Source organism: Pleurodeles waltl, chromosome 1_1, assembly GCF_031143425.1.
Source record: "Pleurodeles waltl isolate 20211129_DDA chromosome 1_1, aPleWal1.hap1.20221129, whole genome shotgun sequence".
Classification (NCBI taxonomy): domain Eukaryota; kingdom Metazoa; phylum Chordata; class Amphibia; order Caudata; family Salamandridae; genus Pleurodeles; species Pleurodeles waltl.
In genome coordinates, this window is record NC_090436.1 from 504,668,738 (window position 1) to 504,683,152 (window position 14,415).

Here is a 14,415-nt window from a genome sequence, read left to right on the forward strand (position 1 = left end):
CTTGGCCATGTCTCTGAGTATTGCACACCTTGTGCTTTTGGGCACTCCAGTGATGTTGCAGCTCTGAAATATGGCCAAACTGGTGGCAAGTGGCATTGTGGCAGCTGCACGCTTGACTTTTCTCAGTTCATGGGCAGTTATTTTGCGCCTTGGTTTTTCCACACGCTTCTTGCGACCCTGTTGACTATTTTGAATGAAACGCTTGATTGTTCGATGATCACGCTTCAGAAGCTTTGCAATTTTAAGAGTGCTACATCCCTCTGCAAGATCTCTCACTATTTTTGACTTTTCTGAGCCTGTCAAGTCCTTCTTTTGACCCATTTTGCCAAAGGAAAGGAAGTTGCCTAATAATTATGCACACCTGATATAGGGTGTTGATGTCATTAGACCACACCCCTTCTCATTACAGAGATGCACATCACCTAATATGCTTAATTGGTAGTAGGCTTTCGAGCCTATACAGTTTGGAGTAAGACAACATGCATAAAGAGGATGATGTGGTCAAAATACTCATTTGCCTAATAATTCTGCACTCCCTGTATATATGGAGATAGCATATGACTATACAGTAATATGGACTACTGGGGATCTTGGGAGAAGTAATTTTTTGTGTTTAAGGTGTTTGATTGGCTGCTGTTTACATTTCAGCAAAAAGAGAGAAGCATAATCTGAAGCCTCTGGTCCTGACATAGAATCAGCACAGTATCCAGAAGGTAGCAACGTACAGATGAGAGTGCACCTTTTACCTAGGTATGGGCTGAACACTCAAAAGATTATTAATGGACAAAGTTGTAGTTAAAGAAGCTTCAAGAGGGACTACAAGTAGCGTCTTTTGGGACATTCAGTTTTGACATGAAGTAAAGCACTGTTTTCTCCTGTGCCCATATTCTGTATTTCAACATAAGACAGCTGCAGAGGTTGTAGTAGGTTAGATAACATTTTTCAGATTGCATGCCAATGGATAATATTAACTGCAGGTCTAGAGACCGATATAGGCTGCACAAAGGTACCACCTTTTTAAGTAAAAGAAAGATGCCGGTAAACGATGGCCTTAATTCAATACGTGGATACTGTGAGCAGAGGTAGAAAAGTTGCAAAAATAAAATTTTATAATGTTTTAAAATCATTGAAGTCTAATCATCCAACAGCAGAGATCAGTGTACTGCCTGGATGATATAAGTGCCAATTCTATTATATCTCCCAGGGTACCAGAGAATTTTTGGTTAATATCTGGCAGCAGGCAATTTTGGCCTGTTTGGAGCAACATTTATGTGCACTCAATTATGCATAAGATCAGAGCTGTGATGCAGAGGAAACACACTATTTAATATGCTTATAAAGATCCTCACAGTAGCATGATACATTTAAAGACATCTACCTTCTTCACTAACAGTACCACAAACTGAATACAGGTTATGTCCAGGTTTGTTCAGACATATGTCTTTAAATACAAAATATTTCTTGTCACAGGATATACATTGCATAAAACAGCATACTGAATACTTCTTGGTCATGAAACATAGCTTGCTAAATTCCTGTAGGGCTCTCCTCACTTTACTTAATTAAAATAGCATAGCTTTCAAGTTTTCCCAAGTTTTACTTGAGTAGGATGTACAACTTTCTTTGCATTACAGTAATTGTAGTACTGCATTCACAGCAAAAATAAACTACAAGTATGAGAATGCAAAAAGAAACAACATCTGAATAACCTATTGGTTTGTGACATAGCAAAACTTTTGCGCTCTCAAGAACAAGTTACTTACCTTCAGTAGCACCTTATCTGGTAGATATTACCTAGCTACATATTCCTTACCTTAGAATTATCCCCAGGCATCAGACTGAAATTAGAATATTTATTGTGGTTACTCCTGGCTGAAACACCTACATCAAGACATTAGTTATTGACAGCCCGGGAGGGCAGCTGAAGGTCCAGGACCTCTGTTGCCTTCTTCATTACCAAAGCAAATTAGGCTCTCTACGCTTTGGCCACGGTAGGACGACAGACAAAGCCAGTATCTGCGGAGGTGCCTAATCCACTGACATCTATCAAATCCTCACAGGACTCCTTTGTGACTTCTAGGGACTGGTTTTCATCGGGGTCCAGTGGCTCCTCTCAGTCATGCCTAGGTCCTAGCCCATAGGAAAAGGGCATAGGCTCTGGTCTGGGTGGAATCCTCCAGTCGGTGTCAGACAACGCCCATCTGGCTCAGTTTCGGAGGTGGAGAGTAGTAGGAGGCAGCGCTGGCAGTGGGCCGGCACTGGGGAAGGTTGAGGTGGCTCAACGGGCACCAGTTCGGATCCGCCCATGGATCCAAGGGGCCCAACTGGTGCCAGGGGAAAGACTCACCGGTGGAAGACTGATAGGGGCCTCTCAAGCCCGTGAGGACCAAAGGTGCTCTAGCGGGGACAGGGCCCCAAATATGAGGTGCATGGCCTCATAAAATTCACAGAGCCCGGAAACTCGGCGAGGGGTAGAGACGACCCATGCACAGGCTCAACCAAGGAGCCAGGTCTCGAATGCTGACACTCCCTCATCTCGTCTTCGAAGGACAGGGCAAAGTTGATAAATTCTTGGACTTTTTGCGCTTGTGGAACTTACCCAAACGACAGAATGACTTTGAGTGCGACAATGAGCATTTGGAGAGGCTCCACAACTGATACCAGGACCTTCCTCTAGATCGGGATTGAGACTGTTGTGGCATCGCACATTGGGCGGTAAGGAGCTTGAGGGACTGCTTCCTCAAGGCCCTGGGGTGCGCAGGGCGTGACAATCGATGCATGTCTTGGTGTCGCAGTCATGCTTGAGGCACCAGAGGCAGACTAGGTTTGGGTCCGTCACAGACATTTGCAGGTGATAAGCACCACAGAGCTTAAAAAATAGCCTTCCTCATGGACATCCCTACCACACCAAGAGACAATGTCTCAAAAATGTTTGACAAAAAGTTGAAAAAAGGTGAATAAAAAAATTGACTTAAGGTAGAAATTGACTTGAGGTAGCTCTTGCTGAGGTGGCACCTACATAGGCACTGCAGTCCCTTCTGGTGCTGAGGATGCCATGTGGAGCTGAACAATGCGACCTACCAGTGTGCAGGGGTACTGCTCACATAAAGTTTCCAGATAAGTCTGACACCTCCTTTTTTTCTTGTATTTATTGACACCTGGGGATAATTCTAAGTTAAGAAATTGGTGGCTGAAAGTTTCTATCAGGTACAAAGCACGCAGTAAGTGAAAACTGGGTGAACCTTTTACAATGTTCACATAGCTCCCTCAATAGCCATGTCAGCTATAACGCACACCGAAAAGAGACTTGCAAGCGAATGAAGGAAATGATAATGTAGAGGCTCACCATCTGATTGGTGCTGATGCTAACCGTGAATTATTAGGGATAAACTAGTCACCCCCACACTAAGATTAGATCAGGACACATCATTTGCTATCGACCCTCAACAAAACCATCTAAGATCTTCTGTGTAAAGATGGCTATCCCCATTTGCTAACAGCATTAAAATAAATACCAACAAGTAATTAACAAAAGCAACTAATGTGGACATTGTTTTAAGATTATATATATATATATATATATATATATTTTACATTGACAAAAACGTGTTTTCTTAATACAAGTAAAAAAGTCAACTGTGTCCTTAGTAACAATTTTGCTCATTGAATTGGTGATTCCAAAACTTTTCATGCAGTGATAATTTATTTTAAAACTGCATCTGAATAAAGTGCTTGTGTTAAAAAGGCATCTGCATAAAAATATATCATTGACGATGTTGACATTCCCCTTCAATAAATGTGCCATTCTTCTTCTCAAAACACAGGACTCCAAACAACTGGTTAACATTTTTCAACATGGATATCTACCAGCTAGCATGTTTGGAAGTTTCTACATATTTCCTGCCCATTTGTGTGCATAAATCCTGCTCATACAGGTGTATAAGTGCACTAGTGGTTCACAATTGACGATCTCCAGTTCACAACATTTTTAATTCAGGTAATTTTATAGGAAATTAGGGTGAATCAGGGTAGAACCAACTGGGGCTACAAGTCCTTCTGGACTTCAATACAGTACTACGTGAAGGGTCTGTGAAGATTTGTTTCAGAGTTCGTGGGGTAATGATTATGCTCCCTTTCAATATGATCAATGCCTGCGTCCACTGGCTCTACATAATTTTCTACTTTTTGTGCAAGAGTAGTAACTAGCGACACTGAATCATGGTGACTAACATCAGCTTTCATTAAATACTCATAATAGAGCAGATAAAATACTGGTGTGATTATACCAACCACTAACATGATAACTACTGCAGTCCACCATCCGATACCCCAGTCTGCTCCGTAGTAGGGATCTTTTGGTTTTCTCTCCTTGGGAATAGGATCAAAAAAGACCTGTTCCGCAGACAGCGAAGAAACCACCTCATTCAAGTTTTCACGCTTTGTGTCTGTACATTTCACAATCTGTTCTATGTCTCGGTCCACTTCTTGCAAAAAGTTGCCAGCACTTTTTTGGGGTGAGGTGGAATCCGAGACTGATACATTTTCTTGGTGCTCAAAAGAAAGAAGCGCAGGCCCAGATCTCGATGCGTGGTTACTCTTTGGGAAGGAATGAGCTTCTCTCAGAAAGCTGAACTTCTTCACAGGGATTTTGATTGACCTTAGAGCAAAAAAGTCCTGTTCACTGATGAAATTGTTGGCCCGCTTAATATCGGCAACCTAAACAAAAAGGGATTTCATTAGATTGATACGCAAATGATGCTTAAAAATATTTCAATTTCCAGTTCCACCAAGACTTTACAAGGACATCTATTAAAAGAAACTGAGACAGAAAACGCAATTCAAATCTGCTGCAAGAAATAGCATCCAACTGTTCAATGAGCAGATGTACATTACAATACAAGTCTTCCTCGACAGTAGACATACTAATTTATTATTCAAACACAACATGCTCCGTATGTTCATCATTAGCTACGATCCAAATCATTGATATTAAGTGCCCCCTTTAATATTTTTAGTACGTGTCACATGTACAGAGGGTGCCAACAGTGGAAGGAGAAAACGTTTGTTTAGCCATAAAATAGCGGATGACCCTCAACAGGGACCTAAACAATAAACCAGAACACGAAGTAGTGATTTAAGGAGACTGACACAAAGTTGACTTTGCCTTATTTATGTAGTTTTAATAATGCTGCAGCGCAACCGATTTTCAGCAAAAACGTTACTTAACCTTATTTTAATCAGGTGCATATTCATTAATTTATAAGCTTTGTCTATCTCCGTCTATGATAAGCTATGTCTATCTCCGGCTATGTGTAGGTTTTCGGTATTGTTAGAGAAATCTCTTGATAGCAAACAACAAAACAAGTTGGAAGAAATATCGAACTAACAAGTCTCTATTTTAATAGGGAAAATAAAGCGAATCAGGCAGGTAAACAAAGCACATAGACTTCTTATTTGACTTACCAAATGCAATGCAGCATACACCTCTTTAGTTAATTTTTTTGGCCAACCATGAGCAGAACCTTATTTGTATCCTAGGTGTCTAAATGCATAGCATGGTTTGCTTTTGGAAAATACAGTGGTTGCTTTCTGTGATGGAAAACGAAAATATTGCTTACGTTGGCGTGCAACTTATAAATTCACTTGCTGTGCTCTCTCCTTAAATGTTTTTTTCCCTAAGGTGTAACGAGTTTGTGTTTTTTGCTTCTTGTGCTGTTCCCCGGTGGGGATGAGATGTAAATCTACACAGAACTAGCGTTCTGGGAAGTCAGGGGTTACTTGACACTACCCTTCATGGATTATATCATATACAAATGGTGTCCCGGCCACAATACTGGTGCACTGCAAATTAGACAGCCAAAACCACACTTCCTTTAAACACTTGTATCTCAGAGCAGAAAGTCAAGCTTTACTGCAGGAGATGGAGGGCTTTAGATATTTAGAACTACTGTTACACAATACATAACACACAATAACCGTCTAATCCAATGTTTCCCAAACTGTGGGTCATGGCCCACTGGTGGGTCACAAGCCGATTTTTTGTGGGACCAACCAAGAATTAAAATCTGTATTTATCTTGTCACATTTGTTGTGCTTAAAAGACTGAGGTTAAATGCCAGGCTGTGTTTTCACAAATTACAGTTTTTTTTTTTTTTTTTTTAACATGGGACTAGTGCTTGTAAACTCCTCTCACTCTACAGTCAGAGAAAGAAAAGTAAAGTGAATTGTAACGATCTTGCTGCAGTACAGAGTGCGGAAGGATATAGTTTTTTGTAACACAACAAAATGTAAATTCCTGTAAATGAACTGTACACATTCAGCAGTTAGGAAAGCAAAAACACATTTTTTTGTAACTCTCAAGTGTGGTGTAATAAAGATTTTAATAAGATCAAGACACTACTTGGTGATGCACAAATGGGTAATATTTACTTAAACACGATTTACACACAATATCATTTGCGTGCAATAAAGTTTTATCAGTTAAACGGTGAAATAGTGCACTAGCAAATAAAGATACACAATGAAAGCTGAAAACCTTAGTACTACCTTACAGACCTGATGCCATGACCCCCGAGATGCCTCTATAGGAATCTAGCTCTAAATTTAGTTTTAACATTGAGCTCCATGTCTAATATTATCCTATGCGGGATGCTCTGGGTTGAATAGTCGTGTCTGGAAGTGCTCAGTTCACTTAATAAAATACAGAGGGATTGAGATACAGGCTGGGATATTGTTATAAAATAGTCATGTAACTACCCGTGGGGCGCAAAGATGCTGAGAATAAAAGCAATCAACCCTAAAAAAAAAAAAAAAAAAAAGGAATAAATGGGTAACTCCTACGAATCTGAAAAAATGCCTTATCGCAACAACTCACCATCCAAACATTAAGTACCTCTCCCACATTAAAAATAAATAAATTGCAGGTGCTCCTTTAGGGAAGACTGGGGACCTACCATACTAAAAGTGAAGTCCAGTTAGTGGGGTAGTCAAGCCCAGGAAAAGGGTCAAATGGACTCTGGCTGTGGACAGGTAGAAGGTGGTAGTGCGACAGGCAGAAGGATGCTGCATGACTCGAGCTGAAGGTGCCTTTATGTTGGTTATCATGGGCTGAGCTGAAGATTATTCTGTGGTGGTAACCAAGATTTAAGTCACCAACATATATCTTGAACTGCACTAGAAAAATTGTTCAGCAGACTAGACTTCCTCTAACCAACAGGCCCCTTGCCTTGTGTTTCCTGGTTCATCTGGAACCACAAGGCAAGGGAGGTGGGGCACCCTATGGGCATGTAGAGGGTGTGGAAGGGAGAAGTTGCATACATTTTGACACTTGAGGGCAACATGGCAGCTCTCTGACATCAAATGCCCCTTGCTTCTCCTGGGCAATTGGGCTGAGGACCTTGTGGCTCAAGGGTATTCGTAGTTCACCAAGAGGTCCTCATGATAGTCCTTACAGTGAGCTGGCTCTTGTATGGGATTACTTGCAATTGGGTTCATACTATCGCTAGGATTCACCTGCCACTTCATGCAAACAGTTAGGGCTTCCATCTCTTTCAGGTCAAGAAGCAAAGCAATACTGCATTTTTCCCCCAAGGGCAATCATGCATAGATTTTACTCCTGGTTCAAAGGTCATTCTTCCTTCCTTGCATCCATTGCTGTGCAAACTTCGTCCTTTTCTGGTCGAGAAAGTATTTTCAAAATTCCTAACGCTCCTCTAAATCTTGGCTGCTGCAGCTGGCTAAATTTCCATGCTTTCTGCGCAGTGTCAGCTATGATGAGCATTAGCCCTTTGGAGAGCAGTTGTCAGGGAAGAAGGCCACAACAGAGCAAACAAGTGAGTAATGAATTTCACTCTGGCTTAGCAAACCAAAACCTGCTCTGAGATAAAAGGATTAAGCTGGATACCAATATGCCACCTTACATGCACACCTGGTTTAATGAAGGGGAAGAGTACATGTGGAGACTGGGAAGTAAGAGTTGGCCATAACCAACTCGTCATAACAGTGACCACCACACAAAACACTTCTCTCTTGAGCTCTGGCTCTAACGGACAACAGCACTCTTCAGTCTATTTACAGTTCTGGCAAATAAACAAACTCTCTTCTTCCCTAAAGGCATTCTTCATAATCGTCACAGACCAACTGCCACTGTGATTCATTGTTATGGCATAGCTCCTGGGCTATTCGGAAGGGTGCAGTGAAGCTACATGTCAGTGAAGATTTTCTGTAAATATGTCTCCTTTAAAACTGATAGATTGAAAGAGTAATGTGTTCTGGCACCAACGGTGCTCTGCGTATTTTTTAAAAACTTTTTTAAAATGTATTTTCCTGTGAGTACATATGTTACTTTTAGCAAATGTAAAATAACCAGAAATAAATTCTTCTACACAGGTGGTTTCTGTTAACATCTAAAGCAATGTATTTTTCTTCTTTGCTTTGGAAGGCCCCTTGATGGAGAATCACATTAAGGTCTTTAGGTTGAGTCTTCCGTGGCACAGGACAGCTCCACGAGCTTTGAGAGTGGTTCTGCAGTATGAAAGATTAAAGTCTCTGGTGTCTTCAGCCTTGTTTTACGACAGGTGGTTAGTAATTATTCAGACTACATTTAAATACAGTTACTTCTCACACAATGTTTGAATCCTCTGGAAAAGTGTTACTTTGAGCTCACAATATAGCTGTCATGGAGTTCCTCCACTGATACTATTATGGAAGAGCAAAGTCTCGGATGAGCATTCATGGTGTTATTATAAACTACAACCTGCAGAGGCCAGGGGACCTGAAGCAGTCACAAACGTGACTGAACTTCATTCTCATGTGGCACAGCAAAATACAGCCAAGGTTCAAATTGAGTCTCAAAGTGTTTTTAAGGCTTGACAACTGTTTTTTTGAATGGGATGAATTAAACATTGACAAGCTCATAAATCAATGGAATCCTGAGTAAACAAATATTCCCAAATTCACATTAAGCTACCAAACAGAGAGGAGATGGGGTGTGCCTAGCCGTTGTTCAAGATCAACATGCTCTTGTGGAGCTCTCGCTACTTGGCCACAACCCCAATCAAATTGCCTGCCATCTGACCAGTTTGCTACTCCCAGGCCTCTAGAAGTACTCCTGGATGGTAGGGCTATCCAAAGAACCCATTTGATTGACTAGGAGGACCTGATCTCAATCAGGTGGGCCAGGCTCTGCGGCCATAGGGACTGCTAGTTGTCGTGGAGGCTTTGTGAGACTGTTATGCATGCGTCCCCACTCTCTTCTGAGTGGTGGGGACTGAAGCAGTTACAAGAAGCTGAGGCGTAGCTTGACACAGAGGCCCATGGCAGCCAGATACACAATATAATTCAATAGTCAAACATGGACATGATAGTGATACTCTTTGACATGAAATCTAGTTTCCAGGTATAGACACCAAAACTGACAACTTGACAGTGCAAATGAATGTTATGAAGGACCTGATGGATAAAACACAGTGATCGCCTGGACAAGGCTGAGCAAGAGATCTCCACTTTGGAAGACACTACCCCAGATATACAAAAAGCGTACAGAAAATGGAAAATAAACTAAACCGAATTTCTGTGAAGAATGAATACTTCAAAGAGCGATTGTGCAGAAATAATATTCGTATAATGGGCCTCCCAGAATCTACTAATCAGGGCAAACCAGAGACAATTGTTGGGAGACTCCAGGAAGTGCTTAATGTGGTAAAAACAAAAAAGGAAGTGCCAGAGCCCTCGTCACGGTGGCACTACTGCCTGCACCACTAATTGTCCCTGGCAGCGCTGCCAATGACAGTACCGACAGAAGTGCTAACCCTCACATTCCTACAAGTGTGACAATTTAGACTATTCCAGGCCTGCAAAGCTATAAGAATGGCTTGGGTGACTGGTTCTAGTCAATTTGAATGTATATTAAATTAATAAACAACAGTTGTTGTGATCTACTAATTTGACAAACTGCACCACCTTGTGGCATACCTCATTAGTGCTGGTGTTTACAATTAAGTTTAGGTGCTGAGCACTGGAAACCACCAGCTGTAATTAAGCATGGACTCCAGGTAGACCTAGTAGACTGATCTAGTTTTTCGGAATTACTGGTAGTCAAGCATACTAGGCTTCCCCTGGTGCCTCTCTCAGGCTAGTTATTGCTAGACTAATGAATTACTGTGATCGAGACACAACACTAAGTCTTGCGAGAGAGAAAGATAACCTTTGCCACCATGAAAACAAATTGTACTTATGAAGTGAAGCCAGAAAAATTCTTAGGCAACAGAATGTCAAATATGCTATCTTATATCCCACTTGGCTGAAAGTTCAATACAATGACTGTAAGCACAATTTGTGTATCTAAAAGATGCTATGAATTTTGCAAAAGTAGTCTCCAGGAATTCAAAAACAGCAAGCCAAAACCATGCCAAATCACCTGTGACGAATACAGGAAGGGCTACTGAATTAGTGTGGCCAGTATGTTGTGACCAAACTACACTGGATTTGGATTGCAAACTGGCTATGGTGATGTAATTATATGTGGTACCTAGGTGGGCTAGATTATAGATTCAAATGTAACTGGCAGAAAATGTTTAATGATATGTAAGTGGGATGACTGCAGAAACAGGGATGGTCGCCCTCTGACCTAAATGCTTGAAACTGTTCCGGAGGGTGAGTTAGGATGTAATATGGAGTAGGTAACTAGAAGTTGGGGTACTCCATGTGGGAGCGAGGAGGAGATGAACTAGTTATGTTTTGATCACAGTGGGAACCCGGCCCAACTCCAAGGGGGTGGCAGGAACAATGTAAATTGTCTGAAATGGTCTCAAAGGTACATATGGTGGCAAATGATGTAGTGATCTCAGTCTTGGACAGAGTTTGGTTCCCCCGTTTCTTAGTTTTCATTTGCATTGAGTGTACAACTGGTACACTTTAGCTATATCACATTTATCAGTATTATTTTTATGTACAAGCTTACATAATATTATTTTGAGAGGGCAGGGCATATGGCACTTTTTTCGAGTTGGCTTTCTCGACACACAATCAGGAACACTCTGTCCAAGGCTACATATAGAACGAGATATTCTCGTTGCCATGCTGCCAGTTTAGGCGACAGCTTCTAATACCAAGACAAAGCATTACATCAGAGCTGCATCTCCTAACAGTGCAGTTTTATTCCATAAACAACGCGCTGACTGGAAGGGTCAGTGGGGCATTCCAGCCGCAACCGTCTCTGGACCACTGTGCTTGAGAATGCAGCTTTACTGACGCTGCTCCACCATCCTCCTGATGAGGACTGACATTCATCACACAGGCAGACCCCTGACACCGGTTTCAGATATGAGGCGAAGGCTAATCCCCTGGATTGGGCAGGCAGAAGGGTATACTCCTATATCCTTTCTGTGTGTGTGTGTCTTTCTCTCTCTCTCTTTTTCTCTCTCTCTATCTCGAATATTAGGGTTAAATAGAAATCTCTAGAATTTCTAGAACAGATTAAAAATATTGGGAATGTTCATTGTTTTCACCCTGTTCATAATGCTGCTTATTTTGCCATATTTCATAAGCCTAATTATCACAGCCCATTCTCTCTATATAATTTTACGTTAATTTCAGTAAATGCATTGAAATCTCGTCATGTATCAACATTGATGTGCACGATAGTAAGGTATATCTGTATATAAACAATATATTTTCATATTCAAATGAAAACTCCACCGTTGGATTCCCCCATAGTGAACTCTCCATCAACCCTAGCACAAAGGTATTCGGTCAGGCAGGCCCTGCGACCCATGCCTCAAGGTTAATGACTGACAGGTCACAGGTAGAATAACATTCAGCGGACAACCAAACCTGCACACAGGACATCTTATACTAAGATCCCACAGATAGGTAGCTACACAACAACAGTCCCAGGAGATGGCCCCAATAAAGCATTGTAGCAACATTTCAAAACACCATAAAGTTAGAGGCCACGTGTAGTTAGGTACACTAGCCAATCAGGACTCAACATACACAGCGCATGAAGTAGCCACAAACCCCTCAGGCCGGATATCTGGACAAGAACTTGCAGGCCCACGTTTGTGTCCACGCAAGGTCTGTGCCCACCTGCTAGGATTTATGTTCATGATTCCAGGGCAGCTGCTCCCATTTTATCATCCCCAAGAATGGTATAAAATGTGTTCTGAACCAATGTACTTTGAGAGAGAGTCCTCAGATCCAATTCTGTTACTGCTCTCCTGGCTATAATATTTGATAACACACACTGATTACTGCTCTGCCAGACGCCTCATGCCTTTTTTTTTTTTTTAAGGTACAATATCATTCAAGCAACATTATGGCGAGCTAGATAGGAGAGATTGGCACCTTGGACGCGACTGCAGCCGAAGGAAGGAGACTCACATTATTATAGCAAGGAAGGTGAGAAGATGCCACAGTTGACTTAAAGTTGTGCTGAATCCACGAGGAGGAGTTCCGTCCTGAAGCCACCGTCAAAAGTGTAAGAGACCACATCTGATCCTTAGTCCTAGCATTTGGCGTGTGGCAAATTAGGAAACCATAACCCTCAGGGTGTCACCTTTGTGAAAGTCAGTGTCAGGGAGGGTGACTCTTGTGATATATTGTGTTGGATACTGACTGCTTGGATTGCTGGGTGTGATGCAGAAGGACGCATGGGCTTTGGGTGTGAGATAGAGCCAACATCTATGTTTTAAGAGGTGTCTATTACACTTAGGCTCTGGGTGTAGTATAGGGCCCACATCTCAAACATAGGTTAAGGTGTTATCACAGGGACATCAGTTTCTTACTGTCTGAAAGAAGTGAGAGGGTCTGGGTGTTATGGGGCCAACATCTCAATCTTATTAGGCTAAAGAGGTTATCTCAGCACTATCAGTTTCATAGCACTGCTGGTGTCTCAAAGAAGTAAGTGATGTGTTTGCAAACTGCTATAATCCTACCTACAGGACAGAAGAGGGACAAACAGGAAGCATTATTGGAGCTATGGGCTGTGTTTGAGGCGGCCCAGGCCAATAACCTCGACCCAACTTCAGAAGACAAGGCATCTGCACCTCCCCCATATGTAAGCATGGAAGTGCTTTCCCTGATGCCTGCCATCCCTGCACTAGGATACACCAATATGCCCATCAGGACAGTAAAAGGGGCCCCTACCGGACAACAGGCGACCAGATCTGAGCACAGTGAATCAACAGATTGACAAACAAAGATACTCTCTGCATCGCCACAGCACTAGAGTACCACAAAGCTCAAACCCCCCCATCAGTTGCAGTCAGTCAGCGACAGCGAGGAAGGAGACCCCAAATCTAGGGGATCCACCCATGAGAGAGCAGTTGAAGGCATGCGTGACAATTGTAGTCTAACCCCTCAAGAGGTAGTAGTGATAAAAGATGGGGAATACTTTGCTCACCTGTTCTGCTACTTACTGGCAGACTGGACTAGGGAGAGGAACTGATTAAACTAGTCCTGGCATAGGAGAGGGTTGTTCGAGCCTTAGGACATGGCCATGGCTGAGGACTGCATCAGGTATGAGAAGGGGAATTCCAACTGAATTTCCCCTACAAGCAGCAGTGCCCTGTAAGATGGAAGAAGGGAAGGGAAGAAGGGAAAAAGACAAGAAGTGGTTAGGACGGAACCAGGTTGTAATTGCAAAATCCCCGAGTTGGAAGCAGACAGCCCTGATTGGGACAGCGGTGGCCACAATGATGCAGAAAGTGGTGGAACCATTCGGCGTACCACCGCAGAGGTCCAGGAAAGGAAAAGCATGTAGTAGAAGGATTCAAGGAAGTCGTACAAGGACTCCCATGGACAGGAATGGGGCATAACCACCCCCCTTCCAGGACCGGACAAGCTGCAGAACAAACACAGGTTGACAATCTGAGGGGGAGCCCACCATGGACTGCTGAACAAGATACCCTATTGCTTCCTGATAGATACAGGTGCAAGAAAATCTTGTCTAAAGAAATGGAGGTATTGTGCCCATATTCAGAGACTCCATGGATGCGCAGGGGTTTTCAGGGGCTGTCATGAGGGTCCCTGGAACTAGACATGGGAGGCAGCAGCGTGAAGGAGGGGCTGTTTCAACACCCCTCATCCCCGACTGATCTCCTGAGGAGAGATCTAATGGCCAAAGTAAATATGATCATTCATTTCGTGGTTGATGGGACAATGACTTGCTCGACCCCTGGGGTTACTGCCTTGAGACTTATGTCTCTAATTAGCCTACAACTAACTGATCTGCCGATAAGAGTGGCATCCATCGACCTGACGACCTTTACTAACAAAGTCCTCACAATAGTTGTAACGCACCAGGACAGCTAGGCCGCAAGGTACAGCTACTCCACAAATTCATAATCCGCCCTGACGATCACTTTGATATAGCACCCAAAGAAGAAGTGTTGCTTTGCTTGGAGGCGGAAGCAT

The 14,415-nt window shown here is 42.6% G+C and overlaps 1 protein-coding gene across 6 annotated transcripts in view; it reads right to left on the reverse strand.

The window, feature by feature from the left end:
* Nucleotides 1-2,074: 2,074 nt before the first annotated feature.
* Nucleotides 2,075-14,415, reverse strand: part of LYSMD3 (LysM domain containing 3) — a 106,110-nt gene continuing 93,769 nt past the window's right edge. For all 6 annotated transcript variants that reach the window (XM_069225258.1, XM_069225221.1, XM_069225239.1 and 3 more), the window contains one exon: nt 2,075-4,716. In XM_069225258.1, the coding sequence (XP_069081359.1) occupies nt 4,075-4,716 (642 nt within the window). In that variant the 3' untranslated portion in view covers nt 2,075-4,074. The remainder of the gene's footprint in view (nt 4,717-14,415) is intronic.